The 20,254-nt window shown below is 48.3% G+C and overlaps 1 protein-coding gene across 1 annotated transcript in view; it reads left to right on the forward strand.

Annotated features, from left to right (window-relative positions):
* Positions 1-5,132: 5,132 nt before the first annotated feature.
* The window catches only part of Tvp23a (trans-golgi network vesicle protein 23 homolog A), a 38,889-nt gene continuing 23,767 nt past the window's right edge, over positions 5,133-20,254 (forward strand). Inside the window, exons 1-2 of the mRNA XM_059270006.1 lie at positions 5,133-5,259; positions 5,507-5,586. Coding sequence (XP_059125989.1) covers positions 5,251-5,259; positions 5,507-5,586 — 89 coding nt within the window. The 5' untranslated portion in view covers positions 5,133-5,250. The remainder of the gene's footprint in view (positions 5,260-5,506; positions 5,587-20,254) is intronic.

The raw sequence follows: 20,254 nt of genomic DNA on the forward strand, positions 1-20,254 counted from the left end.
TCACCTCTGGGATTTGTCTCTCCTATCCAAGCCTCATTACTGTAGTTAAGAGACTCAACACCATTAGTATACTGAATCCATTCTTCCAAAGGAGCTGATCTGATCTTTAATGGTGTAAGTATTCTTCTGCATTCTGCATTAGCATTGTCAAATGCCAAGAACTCAATTAATACTTTTCTTAATTCTTTATCTGACACAGCTTTTATTATAGCTGTGTTCAGCCTTTGTAAAAAATCAGTGAAGGGTTCATTAAGTCCCTAAAATATCTTTGTGTATACCTCAGTTGGTTTTCCAGGTTCTGGAATTTTTTCCCAAGCATTTAGAGCTGCTGTACCGCATAGGGCTATTGTATGCTCATCATAAGTGGCTTGTACAGCAAAACAACCTTCACCAAGTATTTGATTTTGGGAGATCACAAAACCTCTGAGTTTACCTTGTTGTTCTAAATTTTTTGCCTCTTCTCTCAACCACCTTTTCCACTGTAACTGCTGGCTATAGTCTAGAACAGCCAAAATTAACTGATGCCAGTCATCTGGAATGATTCTATGTGAGGTAGACCACAAATTTAACATCTGTCTTACATATGTGGAGTGTATCCCATACGTAACTACTGCTTCCTTTATATTTTTAAAGTCCCTTGTTGAAATTGGTTGTAATGTAATGCTTGGGGTGTGTGTCATCTGCTGGCTTCTCATGGATGATAACAGGATAAGCCATTGTATGAAAGCCATTTGGAGATGTTACAACCTCTATGGTCTTGCCCTTCTGCTTATTAGGTCCCTTGTCATGTTTACTGAGAGTTTCTTCTAAGGCCTGCAAACGAGCACCTAGGGTCTGTTCTATGGAGTGAACCTCCTCTCTTGCAAGGGACTCCAGATTTCTCATGGAATCATGGAAGTTTTTTTATGTTCTTCAGAAACACATGATTCCATGGACCTTATCTTATCAATTAATGATAATCTTTCTTCCTTATATAGTGTCTGGAGAGTTAGTGTTCTATCCATTAAATATTCACATTTATTATCAATAAGATCAATTTTGGGTACAAGCCTGTTTTGTAAATCCTGATTAGCAGATTCCAGAGAAAGAATCTTTTTCTGTAAGCCTTCACTGCTATCTTTGAAAGCCTGTAAATCCTGATTAGCAGATTCCAGAGAAAGAATCTTTTTCTGTAAGCTTCAATTGCTATCTTTTAAAGCCTGTATCAGTCCCAATAATGACTCATCTTTGTTCTTATTATTAAACCAGTGTTTGAACACTGTGTGAATTATTACAATGAATGCCAAAATGGAAGAGGCCAGATATGCCTTGGGAAGGTCATATATTTCCAGGAAAATGTCATTCATTATACAGGCAAAAAGGTTTTTAAATCCTTGTGAGGTAATGATGTTGGCCATATTACAAGAATTACTCAAAATTTGTTAGTCAATTTTAAGGTGTAAAATTATCAAGTACTTTTACTTGAAATAATATGCTTGTTTGCCTAGCTTACCTTTTGTGGTTTTGGGGGGGGTGTAGTAGCACTCTTCAGCCAGCAGGAGGCATTAGTACAGCTCCAAAGCAGGGCCTGCTGGTGACCTTGGCTGGCGGCAGCTGAAGGCAGAAGCCAAGATGGCAGGGAGCCGACACTCAGGGAGGAGGGGAATGCCTCACTCACAGTGGTTTTTTGCTGGTCTGGGGGCTAAGCTAGGGAACTGAGACCAGACTAGCTGCTCCCTTTTTCGGGAATGGAACCATGTAGGCGTTCCCTGGTTATATGGAACTTTGCAGGCAGGTTTAGGTACCTGCCAGCCGGGAAGGAGGCTGAAGGTGGGAGCCACCCAGGCCTTTGGAATTTGCCCCACGTTGGGCGCCAGATATTGGAGAAATTATTAAGGCCACTCCATGTAGTTAAAAGGGAGGTTGATTTAGTGGCATAACTTACAAATGAAGGGATAGGTAGGTTGCAGGGTCTGGGAAAGATGTAGCACAGTCTGGAGGTGTTCTCTGGAGAACTCTGCTCAGTCTACCTCCAGAGTCCAGGGTCCAGGAACCAAGAGAAGGTGGCACATCCGGATCTCAGGTCTTCTGGGCCCTCTCTTGGCCCCGCCTTGTAGGCGTGACAGTTACTGAAGCCTCAATGGGGGTTGGAACTTCCAGATCAAAGCTGGAATGGCTACCCACTACAGGGGAAGTGTGGTCCCACTTTATAAATATGGACACTGAGACCAGGGAGACGATGTTTCCTGCACAGGCCACCCATACAGGCCTCCTGACAACTAGACTTTGAGCTCCGGGGGGTCTCCAGAGACCAGTGGCCACACAACTTGCAGTCCCTCCAGGGGCTGTTCAGGCTCCAAGGCTCGGCTACAGGACCAGGGAGAAGACTGAACCTTGACGTTCTGCTCCCTGCCCCTGGTAGGCTAAGAGGAGCAGAGAGCACAGAAAAAAGGGGGAGCATTACCCACAAGTCTCTGCTCTAACATTCCCTATATTCCAAATACTCCCAGCATTTCCCTTATGGAAAGAAGGTTTCCAAACTCCTCCCTGGAGATTCCAACGGCCTGGAACAGACTCTTCAAACCTACCTAGTAACAAGTGACTCCTCACTAACTAAAAGCAGGAGGAAAGCCTGGCATCTCTCCCTCCATTTTGTGTCTCTCCTTGTGTTTGCTTCGGACTCCTGCCTGATTCTGTGTAGACACGGGAATTACAAAAACCTGTCTGTCTACCTTCATTCCCCCTCAAGACTGAAGAGAGACAGGTCAGTATGTGGTACCTGCCATCGCCCAAGACTCCAGATCAGCTGACTTCCCCAGCAGGCCAACTGCGGATGACGTCAGTCATCCCTGATGGTGAAGCTGCACCCCGGAGCAGATCACCTTGGAAGAACCAGATTAGTTCCCCGATCATATCAGTGTGAAGAGGTTAACAGTATTTCAGATCAACTGGCACACTGAGCTGAACAGTGAGGGGCAGGACCATATCTCAGGCAGGACCACTTCATTGGACAGAATACCTCTTGCCCCATCTCAGTTCTCTCTGTACTAAACTTAAAGCTTGTATCTGTGCTCTGAAGATGAACTCAGGGTCCCTAGGCCTCATCATCTGTTTCTTCCCAGTGTGCTGACTGAGTCTCTTCTGTTTTCACTCTTCCTCGCCTCTCCTGTTGGTGTACAGGACGGGTAGCTGAGCCAGCTTCAAGGTGGATGATAAATTCCCTGCACAGTTCTTGGTCTTTGCCCTCCCGTCCTCTGCCCTGTGAGGACAGGCCAGGGCAGGTGGGGAGCAAAGTCAACTGGTGTTCATGGGGTGACCTTTGTGGCAGAAGCAGTGGTTGTTCCTGAGGCTCCCCACCCCGAGAGTGTTAGTTAGCCCTAGTGGGGCTTCCAAAGGGGTTTTCCCAACTGTCCCCAACTCAACAAACACCAGCAGCTGCAGGTGCTCAGGGTCAGAGGAAAAGCCCCTAAATGCACTGCAACGGCCTCTCACCTCCACCTGGCCTCCACTGTGGACACTTCCCCAATCCACTCCTGGTGGCTTCTCCATGTCACATCTGTGCCTGGAGCCAGCTGTGGTTGGGGACGAGCCAACACCACTTTCCAGAAAGCCCAGCCTCGGTGATCATAGATCCTGATGCCTCGAAGGCAATCCCGACCTTGGTCTCACATGGGAGTCATAAGAGAACTGAACTCGCTGCTGCCCAGATAGCGGAGCCAGGCTCTATTCCAGCAGAGCCCTGGCCCTTCCACAGACATCGCCAGGTGGAGGCCCAAGAGAAGGCACTGGATCTGACCCCTGCGAGCTTTGGCAGTTCTGTTGGACTGATTCCAGTGGACTATCGTGGCAGCTGAATGGTAGAGGTTTTAGAAGCCACTAGAACTGATGTTGGGCTTGGAAATACATATATGATACTGGGGACTGAGCCAAGCGCCTCTTGTATGCAAGGCAAACAATCTAGAACTCTTTCAAAAGCACGTGTGTGCGCGGGCACACACAAACACACACACACACACACACACACACACACACACATACATGCACTCCAATAAACTTTTTGAGACAGGGTCTTGCTAAGTTGCCCAGGCTGGCCTTGAACTTGTTCTGTATTTCAGGCTAGCCTAAAACTTGTGATCTCCCTGCCTCAGCCTTCCTAAGTACTTTGATTTCAGGCCAATTTTACCATGTCAGGCATGGTCTGAAAAATACTTTGAAAGGCTCAGCCCCCGAGGATGGCCTCCACCCTTCCTCCAGACAGCATCTCTGTGGCCTAAAAAAATGGAGCATACAGCTGGCAGCCTCTGCCACAGCCAGAGGATCAGACATGTGGCAGCTCCTCACTGCACCCCAACCAGGGCCGCAGGGTAGGAGCTGCCGCGAGCTTGTGGTCCAGTGTCCCCCACGGGGTCACCAGGAGTCAGGCTAACACCTGCTTGGGGGCAGGGAGAAACTCGAACCAGCAAAGGAGAACCAACAGCCTTGGCTTCCTGGCACTGAGCTCTCTACCCAGGGTAGTAGAGCAGGGATGTGGGGCTGAGGAAGACTGTAGAGGTGGTGGGGTGGGAACTGGGAAATGGGAGGGGCAGGCCACAGAGGAGGTGGATGACTCTGTCCCGGGCCAGGAGAAGACCAGTAAGGCCTTCCCATGTCAATAGCTACTCTCCTCAGTGTGCCTGTTTCTATAACAATACCACAGTCCCCGAGCCAAGCAACATGATCCTGATCACACCTGGTTGGTTGGTTTGTTTGCTTTTCTATGCAGCCAGGCATTTTCTGCCTCAGATTTCCAGGTGCTGGGGTCACAGGCCTGTACTACTACACCTGGCCCAGAAAAATCTGCTTTTCATGGAGCTTGAAAACTTTCCTTCCAACCTGAGTGTGGCTTCTGGATACATTCATCCCTTCTGGAATCTCCACAACATTCCCTAACACACACACACACACACACACACACACACACACACACACACACACACACACACCTGCCACCATCCCTCACTGTCCTGGGTCCTGCAGGTCTGTCCTCTCTTTGCCACAGCTCCCTGCTGCTCTCAGCTTCTGCCACAGCTTCCCTGGGGATCCTCTCTGGTCCCGCCCCAGCCCGAGACTGCGCACTGCGCAGAGCCCCTCCCCCACAGACAACCAAAGCAAAGCTGCGGAGCCTCAGCTCCTAGCATCCCTCCTGGCGGCTGCTTGCTAGGCATCCTAAACCTTGGGCGGTAAAGGGCGGAGCTGGAGCCTGCGCTGTAGGGTCAAGTGGTACCCAGGAGAATGAAGCAGGTAGGCTTGTGGGGATGCCCTGCCTGAGGATGATGATGGCAAAGAGACCAAGAGAGGAAGATAAATGCACTGGCCTTGGAGCCTAAGGCTGAGCTAGGCCCAATGTAAAGAGGGAGGGGAAAGCCTGGAGTGGTAAGGGAATAACGCTAGGAGAAGCAGAGAGATGTGCCCAGGAAGAGAGGGCCCTTAGGAATGGAGGCCGGGTGTGCGTCGGTGGGGCCTGCCATCTGTACCTGGTGTCCCCCAGGCCCTCGTGGACGATACTGAGGATGTGTCCCTGGACTTCGGCAATGAAGAGGAGCTGGCTTTTAGGAAGGCCAAGATCAGGTATGTTGAGACCAGGCCTTGGGCCAGTGGTCCCAAACTGCAAATTCATTCATTTAAAATACACAGAGCAACTACTGTGTGCAGTCACACAGACCCTGCCCCCTTGGACTGCTAACTTATGAGGCAAATATATTAACAGGGTTAGGAAGAAACCAGCATGGTGAGGCAAGAGACGTTTCCAAGAGGTGCTCCCACGCTGTAGCACAGCAAGGGGGTGTTTCTCTCACTTTTAAACTGAGAATCAAGGTTGAGAAGCAGGCAGCCATAGGAGACTCTGGAGGAAGAGTTCCCAGCTGAAGGAAGAGCGCGTGCTGGGGTCCTGCAGCCTTGTTGGAAGGTCAGAGAAGAGCACTGTGGCTGTATGGCAGTGTAGGAGGGAGTCAGTGGGCAGCTGGGCAGATGAGAAAGTGCTTGCCACTCTAACCAGCCAGACTGATCCTCGGCCAGATCCCAGACCTGCTTGGCACCTTCAGCAGCCAGGAGGCAGCAGGACCAAGGTGGAGAAGTGACTTGGAAGCATGCTGGCCAGTGGCCTGAGAACCCGATCCTCTAGAAACATTCCCAGCTCAGCCACAACCACTTGTCCATTTTGTTCATCTCTTCTTTCAACTAGCATACTTGGCAACCGGTCCCTGGTACCTTCCTTTATTTTTTCTGGTGCTGGGGATGGAACTGAGGGCCTTGTGCACCCTTGGTAAGAGCGCTACCACTCTGCTGAATCCTCAGCCGTTCCTCTTATCGCCCCTCCCATAAGCTCGTCCTTAGAATGGAACACACTGCGTTCCCTAACCCCCCCCCCCCCATGGTCTCTATCACAAATGATCACAAACATGCTGGCCTCATGTAACTCAGTTGGTGGAGTTCCTGCCTAGCATGCACAGAGCTGTAGGTTCCTTCCTAAACATAGCGTAAATGAGGCATGGTGGTGCATGCGTCTACACATGCACACTCGCACATGTGTGTGCATACTCCTTATACTTCTCACTAACAAAGGTATTTGTGACAACATCACAAGCCTGCTCAGCAATCTCAGGTAATTTACACTTTAAGATCCTTTACTGTGTGAGGTCTGGGGATGTAGCTGGTATAGAGTGCTTGCCTAGCATGCAGGAAGCCCTGGGTTCCAGTCCATACCTAGCACTAAATAAACTGGACATAGTGGCACACACCTGTAATCCCAGTGCAAGGGACGTGGAGGCATCTTGGTCATCCTCAGCTACATGGTGAGTTCAGGACCAGCTTGGGCTGCATGAGCCTCTCTGTTTCTGTCTGTCTCTCTTAGATCCTTTACTAAATGAAGATGCCAAGTCCAAAAAATGTGACATCCACAGGTTTCAGAGACAGGTTCCAGATATTGAAGGCACATTATTTATCCTTCCGTACTGTGGGAACTGGAGTCCTAAGTGGAGGAGTTTATAGATCATGCAGACAATCATGTGTTCAGTACCTGGTGAATATCACCTGTGGGCTTGACACTGGGCTGGTCATCACGTTATGCAGTGTGCAGGACCCAGCCCCTGCCTATGGAGTTGCCCAGGCTAGAGTATAAGGACACTTCTGCCATGTAAGGGTCAGGTCCTGCTTTGCTGGGGGCTGTCCTATGCAACCCTTGCTTGCTTGCTAGCTCTCACTAGCTTTCTCCTCCCTTATGCTGCTCAACAGCCCCTGCCTAGGGAATGGTGCCACCCACAATGACTGGGTCTTCCTACATTAACAATCAAGACAGTCCCCCACAAACATGCCCACAAGCCAACCTGATCTGGATAATTCCACGTTGAGACTCTTCTCAAGTGATTCTAGGTTGTATCAAGTTGACAGTAAAGCCAGCCAACCCAGATGTATTCACCAGCTATATTGTGGTGGTTACTAGCTACCTGTGGCTGTTGGGCATTGAAACTGTGGCTAGTGATATGGAATTTGATTCTATTTAATTTTAGTGTAAATCTAAACAGCCACGTGCAGCTGCTGTCCTGGATGAATCAGATCTAGAGCTCTTTTTCCCTAGAAGGATTTTGTTGGGGGCAGTGTTGGGGTCAAGACTGCAGGAAGAAGACTGCCTTAGCCTCTTTCCTGTTGCTGTGGTAACCCTGACAACTTAAAAAAGGAATCAGTGTAAGGAAGGAAGGGTTTTGTGTGGCTCACAGATCAAAAGCCAAGTACAGCATGGTGGGAGTCACCATGCCAGGGGCTGGTGCAGCTGGTCAGAGTGCATCTCTAGTCAGGAAGTGGAGTGGAATGCTTGTGCTCAGGTCCGTTTCCCTTTTTATATGATATAGGATCCAAGCCGAGGGGATGGTGCTGCCGATGGTGGGCAGGTCTTGCTACTTCCATCAGTTTACTCAAGATAATCCACATTGGGTGTGCTGAGAGGCCTGTGTCTCAGATAGTTCTAGATCTCCTCAAGTTGGCAATTGAGATTACGTATCATAGACTGATTTAGGAGCAGAAGAAAGCAGAGGCAAGGAGGGTGGCCAGGACACTTGGAAGGTACAGTCTACATTGACTGTGTGGTAGTTGAGGTGTGGGTGATGGACAGGGAACTGGGGAGATGGATTAGTGGATAAAGCACTTGCTATGCAAGCCTGGGGACCCGAGTCAGATTCCAGCACTCACATAACACGGTGAATGTGTCTGCTTGTGTCTATAACCCCAGTGCTTCGGCACTGGAGACAAGGTTTCGGTTTCTGTCCACTAGCTTAGCCAAAAAAAAGGTGAGGTCTAGGCTCAGTAAGAGACCCTGTCCCAAGGCTAATGCCCTTCTCTAGCAACACACACACACACACAGCTGTGGGGTGGGGACAGGTAGTCAGGGATGGTGTTCATGCTTCTGGTCTGGGGCCCAAAGTTAAAGGAGCGCTTGTAGAGCAAAGATGTTGAGCTTTGAATGGTCCTTGATGGACTGTCATGGAACAGCAGGGAGGGGTACCTCGGAGCTGGAGGAATTACACTCACTGTAGATCTGCAGGCTCACCAATCTGAGAGCTGCCGATCCCAGAATCCTCTGATGTGCCAGTGCTGATTTATCAGCCTGCCCAGGGATTAGTGGATTCACTGGGGATGTGATGTGTAGGCAATCCGGAGAATTAGCACACTCAGCAGTGTGAAGAATTAGGTTCTTTATTTTGTTTTAATTTTAGTGTGGTTTATTGAGTAAGGATCTCACTATATAACCCAACTCTAGGATCCTCCTGCCTCCACCTCCCAAGTGCTATGACTATAGATCACACACACACACACACACACACACACACACACACACACACACGGCACAAAGTGGATCCTATTTACTTACTTGCTTGCTTACTTTTTTTGACAGGGTCGTATGTAGCCCAGGCTGGTCTCGCTATGAGCATGAACTTCTGATTCTTCTGCCTTTTCCTCCCAAGTGCTGAGATTACAGGTGTGTGTCACCACACTTGTTTATGTGGTTCTAGAATGTCTTAGTTACAGTTTCTATTGCTGTGATAAAACACCGTGACCAAAGACAACTTGGGGAGAAAAGGGTTTATTGGACTTAAAACTCTCAGGTCACAGCCCATCACTGAGGAGTTAGGGCAGAACTCAAGGCAGGAACCTGGAGACAGAAACTGAAGTAGAGACCGTGGAGGGATGCTGTTTACTGGCTTTCTCTCCATGGTTTGCTCAGCCTGCATTCTTATAATATCCAGGACCACCCGTCCAGGGGTGGTACCATCTCCATTGAGCTGGGCCCTTCCATACAGATCATCAATCAACAAAATGCTCTACAAACTTGCCTGTAGGCCAGCCTTATGGAAGCATTTTTTCATTTGAGTGTCCTGCTTGCCAAGTGACTCTAGCTTGTGTCAAGTTGACATAAAACTAACCACACAGAGCTCAAACTCAGTACCTACTCAAGCATTCAAGGAGATTCTTTTTTTTTTTTTTTTTTTAAATTTTTATTTTGCATCAAGGAGATTCTTAACTAGGGTGTCTGAGTGGGTTTTTTGGGGGGTGGTCCAGGAACCTTTGAAAACTCTTATCTGAGTTTCACATAGGTCATTCTGAGTTATCAAAGAAGCCACGGTCTGCCAAAGTTCTGAATCACTGGTATAGCTTGAAGACCATTGTTGGGGAGTTTCTTGTTTACTTCTCATTTTGCAGTAGGGAATTCCTAAACCCATGTTGATTGCCTGTTGATTGCATGTTGACTTTAAAGTCAGATGCTGTCATAGAAGGAGGCTGTAGCCATCGTCCACTTCTTCCCTTAGCATTCAGTGGCCTTGAGTCACCATGCCTTGCCTCCACTGACCTGTCTGTAACATGCAGAGGTTTGACCAGCTTGGTCTTGACGTGTGGCTGCTAAGCAGCTACCGGGTGCCTGATGTGTGCCCTGTAGTTACTGTCCGTGGTTCCAGGTGGGGGAGGTACAGTGCTGAGGCAGAGTTCCTTGGGCACCAGTGGAGGATGTCATTCCACAGCATAGCTGGAGAGGACATACCTGCCATCCTGTGTGTGCATGCAAGTGTGTGTGTGTGTATGTGTGTGTGTGTGTGTGTCTGTGTCTGTGTCTGTGGGGGGGGTGCATGCGCACGCACATGCAAGTGTGTATGTTCCCTGGGTTGTTTTGCATTTTTCTTTTTGGTTAGTTTTTTGAGGCAGGGTCCCCATATGTAGCCCAGGCTGACATTACAGGGCTGTGCTACCACACCCAGTCTGCTTATTTTATTTTACTGTGATTTTTTAAAAAAGACTACAATGTATCCGAGCTCTGTTTTTCCCTTTGTGCAGGGCAGTGGTGCTTGGGTAACTTCACATCGCTGCAAATTGGAACTTTTTAATCCTGCAGAAGTGAAACTCTGTGCCCATTAAACCTTTCTGCATTCCCATTAACTACCTGCTAACCACCCGTCTATTTCCTGTCTTCTCAAATCTGAATCACAGCATTTGCTCTATATGGCCACTTCTTTTACTGACTACAATGTTCTCAAGGTTTATCCCTGAATTTTCTCCTCCCTTAAAGCTGAATACTAACCCATGTTGTGAGTCTGCCACACTCACAGACAGTTGTTGACTTCCACCTCTCGACCCTTGTGACTAATACTGTCCTGCCAATGGGTTTGCACACCCCACCGTAGAGACCATACCCCCAGTTCTTTTACATATAGTGACAGCAGCAGGTCTGTGGACTGGATGGAAGTTCTCTTTTTATGTTTTGAGGAACTTGTGAACCGTTTCCCAGAGCAGCCACACCATTTTACAGTCAATGGACTCTCCACACCCTTGCTAACACAGCGTTTTCTGTAGGGCTTTTTGTTTGTTTGGGGTTGCTGTTCTTTTAGTTTCTGAAGCAGGGTGTCATGTAGCCCAGGCTGGCCTCAAGCTCCCTATGTAGTCAAGGAGGACATTGGGTTTCTAGGTTTCCTGCCTAGTGCTGGGACTCCAGGACCATGCCTCCATATCCAGTGTGTGCAGTGCTGGGACTCCAGGACCGTGCCTCCATATCCAGTGTGTGCAGTGCTGGGACTCCAGGACCGTGCCTCCATATCCAGTGTGTGCAGTGCTGGGACTCCAGGACCGTGCCTCCATATCCAGTGTGTGCAGTGCTGGGACTCCAGGACCGTGCCTCCATATCCAGTGTGTGCAGTGCTGGGACTCCAGGACCGTGCCTCCATATCCAGTGTGTGCAGTGCTGGGACTCCAGGACCGTGCCTCCATATCCAGTGTGTGCAGTGCTGGGACTCCAGGACCGTGCCTCCATCCAGTGTGTGCAGTGCTGAGACTCCAGAACCATGCCTCCATCCAGTGTGTGCAGTGCTGGGACTCCAGGACCGTGCCTCCATATCCAGTGTGTGCAGTGCTGGGACTCCAGGACCGTGCCTCCATATCCAGTGTGTGCAGTGCTGGGACTCCAGGACCGTGCCTCCATCCAGTGTGTGCAGTGCTGAGACTCCAGAACCATGCCTCCATCCAGTGTGTGCAGTGCTGGGACTCCAGGACCGTGCCTCCATCCAGTGTGTGCAGTGCTGGGACTCCAGGACCGTGCCTCCATCCAGTGTGTGCAGTGCTGGGACTGAGCCTAAGGTTTCAGGCTAGGCCAGCACTCTCCCAACTGAGCTACATCCCCAGCCCAAGAGATTTTTGTCTTGTTCTGAGACAGGCTCTCATTGCAGACCACACGGGTCTCATATATCACTCATGTGTTACAGAGCCATGTCATGTGTATGTTCAATTAAAGTGCAGCTGGCATGCCATCAACTCAGACAGTCTGAGGCTCAGTGTGGCTTTGGTCACCATGACCTCATTCCATAATTATTTCACCATCCCAGATGGAAACCCTGTACTCATTAGACGGTCACTTCCCATTTCTCCTTCCCACAAGCTCCCAGCTGCCACCAGTATACTTAGTAAATTGCTTATTCTGGATGTTTGTTATAAATGGTATGTGTCAGGATATTCTAGAAATACAGAAATAGCATGTATGTGTATATATATGTACATGTGTATTTGTGTATATGTAGGATTGTTATGGGTATCTGTGAGTGTATGTGTGTATATGTGTATGTGTGTGTAGGTGTGTTATGTGTGTGTGTTCATCTGTGTGTATATATGGAATGAAAAATTGAACATTATATATATTTGGTTATATATGTGTGTGTGTATATATATATATATATGTGTATATATATATATATATATATATATATATATATATATATATATATATATATATTGGTAGCTTGGTTCACATTATTTTGTAGTCTGAGAAATCCCAGGATCTATTAACAAACTGGAGCTCCCATGAAGTTGGTGAGGGCCCCAGTCCAAAGTCTTTGAAGAGCTGGGGCCAGTGACATGAGGCCCAGTCTGAATCCCAGGGCTCCACTCTGTGCACAGCTCAGTCTGTGTTGAATGTCTAGGCTGGGTGCTCTGATGTCTGAGGGTGGAAGAGATTAGTGTCCCAGCTCAGCCTGAGAGTGAACCCCTCTTCCTCTTCCCTGTTGCTCTGTGCTCAGGCCCTGGTAGAGGTCTGAGCCCCACCCGCTGGGGGTGCTCCTTTCCATGGTCCTCCATTCAAATTCCAGACCCTTCTGGAAACATTCTCAGAGACATACCCACAAATAGTGTCTTACCAGCCAGCTAGGCATCCCTTAGCCCAGTGAAATTATCGTATGAAACTATACACTGTGTGGTCCGTGCCCCACCCCCCGCGCCCCCGTGTGTGTGTGTGTGTGTGTGTGTGTGTGTGTGTGTGTGTGTGTGTGTGTGAGCGCACACGCATGTGTGTGCGCAGGTATATGTGCACATGTGGAGGCCAGAAATCAACCTTGGCTCTCATTCTTCGGCACCCACCCACCCACTTGGTTTTTTGAGACAGGGTCTCTCACAGGGACCTGGGACCTGTGTCTTAGGCTAGGCTAGCTGGCCAGTGAGCCCGAGAGCTGCCTGTCTGTTTCTCACGCACTGCTGTTATGAGCAAGGACTGCCACGTGGTTGGTTTGGTTGCGTGGTTGCTGGGGTTGAACTCGGTCTGTACGCTTGCACAGTAAGTACTTCACTGTCTGAGCCATCACGGACTCCAGGTTTGTCTCTGTCTGGGTGTTTAGCCACATTTAATTCCTCTTTATAACCAAATACCATTGTGTGAATGTACCACGTTTTGTTTATCCATTCATAAGTTGATAGGTATTTGAGCTATTTTTGCTTTTCAGTTCTCATTAGTAATGTTACTATGAGCATTTGTGTCTATGTGTGGGGGTAGGACATACATTTTGGTTCTCTTAGGTACTCACCTAGAAGGGAACCCCCAGAGTGCTGTGGAAGCTCCACTATACTGCCGGTGGGGAGACTTTTAGCCACCTTGAAGAACGCATGGGGTCCTGGGCTTCTGGTCAGGGAGACCTAGATTTGGACCTCAGTTCAGCATCCCCACGCCAAGCACCTGCACCCCGGAGTTTGAGTCTCAGATGCCTTTGGAGGCATGAATGGCTTTTGTGTCAAGTTGCCTCCTGAGCTCTATGGAAGGACACAGGGCTCCTCTCGTCAGGAGACGCAGCCCCACTCCCCCTGAAGTGCCTTGGCCTCTGCCATTCATTTGGGGTGTGTTTTGCTGCCAGGGGTGGTAGGCTAACTTAAATCAGCAGGCTGTCTTTTTTCCCACCAACATTTCCTCATGGTTCCATCCTCCTGGGCCCAAGGTCTTCCTGCCAATTTGTAGTTCCCGTCTTCCCAGGGCAAGTAGTGGGTTCAACAATTTCAGGGATCCCTGGGACTTTGGGAGACCCAAATCCTTCCAAGACTGGCCTGTGTCAACCCAGGTCTTTACTCACTCAGTTTTCTAATCTGTGAGATGGGGTGGTGGCAGCTTCCTGGTACTGTCCTGTGAGGACCACAAGAGGCAGCCATGAGTGGGTGATGTATGTAAAGAGGCATTGGGTTCCGAGGCACTACTCAAGACTGCATAAAAATGTTTATTTATTGATCTTGTGGCTTCCGGGCCTAGCCTCTTTGTACAGGCCTGGGGTGAGCACAGGCCTGGGGTGCGCACAGGCCCTTGGTGGGATGAGATGCTGTACTGAGGGTCTTCCTGAAGCCGGCTGCTGCCTCTCCATGGAAAGCTGTGCTCACTCTTTCACATTTCCTTTCTTTTAAGTGTTCTGTGTTTTAAGACATTTCTTTTTATTTTTTTAAGGTGTGCATGTGTGCTCAAGTGTGCACATGCGCGTGTACCCAGCATGCTTATGCTTTCAAGGCACTGTCTGCATGAAGTCCCAGCGAATCCAAGTGCCGTGGGTCTCAGGTGTTGTCTCCTGTGGTGTAGCAGTGTTCTCCTTCCCCACACTGATTTGGGGGGGTTGGTCTCTGTCCCAGTTGTCAAAGCTAGTTTGCTTGCAGGGTTTGATTAAAGCTTCTCAGTAAGGTCAGTCTGGGGAAGCATGTGTGAATTTTTTTAAAGATTTATTTATTTTACTTTATGTGTATGATTGTTTTACCTGCATGTATGTATGTATGTATGTGCACCATGTGTGTGCCTGGTACCCATGAAGGTCAGAGGAAGGCATGAGATCCCCTGTAGCTGGAGTTACAGATGGTTGTGAGCAGCCATGTGGGTGCTGGGAACCGAACCCAGGTCCTCTGCAAGAGCAACAAGTGCTTTAAGGCCTGAGCCAGCTCTCCAGTCCAAAGTGATTTTTTTTAATGGATCCCAAGCTGGCCTTAACTCCTCATGCAGCCAACAGTAGCCTTGAAATTCTGATCCTCTTGCCCTCCACCTCTTGAGTGCTGGTATTCCAGGAGTGTGCCACCACACCCTGTTTATGTTGTGCTAGGGACAAACCCAGAGTTTTGTGCATGTGAAGCAAGCAATCTATAGACTGAGAGACATGCCCATCTCATGAATATGAAGTTGAGAACTCTGCCCTCTGCTCTTGGACCCACAGCAAGTCACATGTTAGTGGGTAGCAGGTATGCAGGCAAGCATCGCATGAATGAAAGCTATCCACAGTGGAAATACAGAAACTGTTCTCACAGCGAGACTTGAATGATATTGGCTGCTTTCAGGATGAAGTCATGTGGAATGCCCAAGAACCAGGAACAGGTTATCCAGCACTTTCCACATGCAGGCACCACTCTGTGGTCTGTGTATAAAGGTTCATTGCCTTTGCATGGTCAGCCTGTGGTATGGCTACTAATATATGGTCAGATCAAGATTAGGGAAACTGAGGCAGAGAGGTGAGTAAGTTGCTCAACATCACAGTGGTATTAGGTCAAGAATCTGAACTTGACCAGCTCTCAAGCCCATGTTTTATTATATTTCATTAGTGGGGGTATGGGCATGAACTTGACTTATGGGGGGACACTGGATTAAGAGCATCTATCTTTGTTCCCTGGGGAAGACTTCTACGTTCTATGTGTCAATATAGATATTATGGAATCGCCTCTGCTAGCTATTCACAGTTTCTCCTTCTGGCCAGTCTTTCTTCTTCTTCTTCTTCTTCTTCTTCTTCTTCTTCTTCTTCTTCTTCTTCTTCTTCTTCTTCTTCTTCTTCTTCTTCTTCTTCTTCTCTTTCCTCCTCCTCCTCCTCCTCCTCTCCTCCTTCTTTTTTTCTTTTGAACTGTCCTGGAACTCTCATTGTAGCCAATGACGACTTTGAACCCCTGATCCTCTGATTTCTACCTCTCTAGTGGGATTACAAGTATTACCGCACCATTGCGGTGACCAGATCGCTGTGTTTGGTGGGGTGACCTGTGCACAGCAGGTCATTAGCAGCGTCTCTGTGCTCTGCCCTCTAGGCACCAGGACCATCCAAACCATCACTTGGTGGCAACTGAAAACGTCTTCAGACACTGGACATGTCCCCTGTAGACAAAATCACCAATTTGGAATTTAGAATATTCTCTATTGGGAGTTGAGGAGTTTGCTCCTCAGTTAGTTGGTCAGGCTTTTTGAGGCCTAGGCTGGTCTCACTTCTCTATTTAGCCAAAATGATGTTGTCCTCCTGATTCCCTTGGACAGCTCCTGAGGGCTGAGATTATAGACGGGGTCCACTAGGCCCAGCTTCTACCTAGAGTCTGGGTCTAGCTAAGTTAAAACTGGTGTTTAGGAGAACTTGGAGCTGTTTCATTACTTCTGTGTGTGACACTGATACACGAGAAGCTGGAGATAGAGGAAAGGGAAGCAAAGGGGTGGTGACAGCACTTGAGATGGCTTGGTGAGAAGTCACTCTTGTAAAACAGTATAAACACACTCGGTTTACTACACACACACACACACACACACACACACACACACACACGCACGCGCACACACACACGCACACGCGCACACACACGCAAGCACAAGCACTCATATACACATACAGACACACACACACACAGCACACACACCATGTTCCAGAATACTAAGGAAACAATAATTTTCATTTTCTCATTAACCCAAAGTATCTGTCTATTCAGTTGATGAGGACCCTCACCAAGACTCCCACGTACCTTTGGAGAACAAGTTATATTGTCCCTAGCTCTCTAAAATAAATTTAGAAAAATAGAGAAATAAGGCACATAAATAAAAAAATTTAAACCCTGGCATCACAGAGTACACCTTTCATCCCAGCACTCAAGAGGCAGAGGCAGAGGGATCTCTAAGTTTGAGGCAAACCTGGGCAGCAGAGCAAGTTTGTAAGTTTGAGGCCAGCCTCAGCTACAGACTCTATCTACCCCCTCAAACAGCAAACAAACAAACAAACAAAAACCCCAGACACACAAGCCAGTTCCATCAAGAGTAGGTTGTTTAATTTTAAGGAAGGTTCCAAGGAAAATAACCCTCAAAATGGAGGAACTAGTGAGATTTCAGTTCTCTTTGATCAGGCACATCATTGCTTATTTTGAAATTAATTCCTCACATCTCTGACAGCTCCACTTCCCCTTACATGTGTATTTCTTGTTCACATGGACTTGCCTGTGTGAGCTGGGTCAGCAGGAAAGCCATTGAAGGACTTTGCCCTGGACTTTGACCACCACGTCTGGAAAGTGTGTGGAGACGAGGAATGGGCATCAGTCGAGGTCCAAGGGGCTTCGTTTTGGATTGGGAGGAGTAAATGTTGAAAAACTGGTACAAAGCTCATTCATGTGTCTGGCGACATTGTCTTGGTAAAGTGCCATTCCGGAACTTGTGGTTGAACCCCAGATTCCTTAGAGCCCCCTGTCTGATCCTGGCCCATGGGCCAGAAGCTGTGTCCACAGCTTGGGCCCCTACAGTTATTAAAATATCTCTGAGCATTGTCTGCCCTGGGACAAGCCTCTGTGACTGAAGGGGCCAGTGCTCTGAAGTCAGGGCTGGCTGGTGACGCTGTGCACCGTTGTCTACTCTGATGGACGGTGGTGCTGCGGTATTCTGACGGCTCTGTTGGCCCATCCGCACTATGGAGAAGTCCCACGTTGGCATCCATGTGATTCACTGTAGAAGGGTGTGGCACTCCATTTCGTTCAGAGCACTCTGGCCCAGCCTGTGCCTGGCAATCAGTAGGCACCCAGTCAATGGGCTACTGTTTGAAGCTCAATTTATTTAGTTATATTTCTGGAATGATGTTGAAGATAAATTGAAAAATATTTTGTTATAAAATTAATTCTATGTCTCTAGGCAGTTTAAACAAGGTCAAATTAGGATCAGTGATTTTTTTTTTGCATTTCTTAAAAACAGATGTGTGTGTAGAGGTGGGTGCATGTATGTCATGGCAGTTGCGGGGGTCAGAGGACAACTTGGAGGAGTCTCTCCTTCCATCATGTAGGTCCCAGGGGCTGAACTCAGGTCATTAGGCTTGGCAGCAGGTGCCTGTCAGTGACATGCTGGCCTATCTGTGGTTACTTTGAATGCCAAATTCGCCTGCAAACAAAAATACACATAGACCTCAAATACAAAGTGTGCTATTTTCAGTATGGTGGGACATTTTAATGCTCAATAAAATTCCAAATAAAGGCCCTGTAAAATGTAGCCACTAGATACGTTAACTTGAAAAGTAATGCTTTGAATTAATATCCATAAAAGAATTTTAAAATATCTTTTTAAAAAGATTTTCTTTAAGAAATGTAAATTTTGAATGTGTAAAAGTGTTTTGGCTGCATGTATATGTGCACCACGTGTGTGCCCAATACTCATGGAGGTTAGAAGAGGGTATCAGATCCCCTGGGACTGGGGTTACAGACCGTTCGGAGCTGCCAAAGTGGGTGCTGGGAAATGAACCCCAGTCCCCTGGAGAGCAAGTGCTCTTATGCACAAGCCATCTCTCTAGCCCTGCAGAAGCATTTTGAAAGTGTTGTTTTTTAGAACAGCACTACGAAGCCAGGCATGAAGGTACACTCCTGTGATCCCAGCACGTGGGAGGCAGAGGCAGGTGGATCGGAGGTCCAGGGTCATTCTCATCTACATAGGGAGTTCAAGGCTAGCCTGGGCTACATGAGACCCTATCTCAGAGTAAGTCCATCAGGAATCGACAACAAAAGAGAGGCACAAATAGCTGACATATGCCTTAATGTACTTCACTGTACATTAAGAACAGGACATTCTTCCAGAAGCAGAGCACAGGATGAGAACCCCAGGCTTTATCTAAGTACACTTTGTTTCCTCAGGTCCTTTGCAGCTTTTGTGCCCTCGGGGATCAGTCCTGGCAAGGTCGCCTGGCAGAAACACCACTAGTGTTATCTCTAAAAGTGTGTTCTGTTCTTGAACCCGGTCACCACCACAGATGGCCCGTTCTTCCCCTCTGATCCTGTTTACCTGTTATCCCAGTTTGGGTTTTGGTTTTGCGAAACTAAGTCTTGCTGTGTAGCCCAGGCTGGTCTGGAACTCACAATGCCCCTGCCTCAGCCTCCCAGATAGGGATTCTTAATTATCTTTGCCACTCAAAGGACCCAGGATTCTTTCAAGAGAGGGAAGTAGATTTCAAATCTTTGCTTTTCCCCTCTGGACTGGTGCTTGCCCACCAGCCCTTGTGTGTGCTGGATAAACTGTTATCTATCCCCAGCTCTCTTTTTCCACTTTTTATTTTCAGACACAGACTCACCAAGTTGCCTGGATGGCCTTGACCTCAGTCAAGAAATGAAAGAAATGAACTTTTGATTTTCTGCTTAGACCTCCTTCCCGGTGGCATATCTAGGAGGACTTCAAAACTTGAGGCAGAAACCAGTCTGACTGGCTCTTGAGTAGCCTTCAGTGCCAGGAAGGAGGGACACCTTGAAAACCACACGTGGTTGTAGAACAATTAGAAAAGCCAGCCTGTGGGACTCCCACACTGGGTAGAGGTGAGGAATCAATGCTGCCTGATTGGACAGGGTGTCACTCAGTTCTCCCGTTATGTAACCTCCTGCCCAGAGATGGCCTTTGTCTCTGGTCCCCACACAGGGAGCTGTGCCAATAATTTTGTTTTGGGGAGACAGAGCTGAGGACTGAGCGTGAGGTGGAAGACTTCAGCATCCAGAGAAGCATTCCCATCACAGGACACTGAAGTGGCTGGAAGCGGGTGGGAGACATGGCTCCGGCAAACAGCGTCTACTCTTGCAGACGCCCTGAGTTTGGTTCCCCCATCTTTTCCTGGTCTGCCGTGAACAGTCTCCGTTCACGTGCCCCGGCCACTATGCCCTGTCCATCAAAATGGACTGAAACCCTCTAAACCGTGAGCCAGAATGACCCTCTCCTCACCCAGTCTCTGTCACGCACTGTGGTCATAGAGAGACAGTACCTAACAGCCTCCCATCAGACATCGAGTTACTGGAAGGTATACATCATAGAGGAAATATAAACACATTCCTGAATTCTTCAGTATACCTCCAAATTTTGTCAAAGTCATGAGCTAGTTCCATGCATCCTCCAGTAGGTGACCTGTGAACTCACAAAGACATGATTCCATTTTCTAAATTTATTTGTTGGTTGGTTGGCTGATGCAGCACATGTCACCGCTAGCTTATGGAGGTGAGATAACAACCCTTGGGAGTCGGTTCTCTCCTCCCATCTTGAGGGTCCCAGGGACTGAATTCAGGTGGTGAGCTTGACAGCAAGCATCCCGCCTCAGCCACCTTGCCTGGTGTGAACCTCTTCCCATGTGCCTCTGTCCTTATGAGTTTACTCTCACGGTGTAGCAGTTTCGCTATTCTCTAGAGTATCCCAAATGCCAGCCTCATCATAGCCTTGTCTCCATCTCTTCCTGGAATTTGGAGACCA

The sequence above is a fragment of the Peromyscus eremicus genome, chromosome 8a (genome assembly GCF_949786415.1).
Source record: "Peromyscus eremicus chromosome 8a, PerEre_H2_v1, whole genome shotgun sequence".
In the NCBI taxonomy this organism is placed as follows: Eukaryota; Metazoa; Chordata; class Mammalia; order Rodentia; family Cricetidae; genus Peromyscus; species Peromyscus eremicus.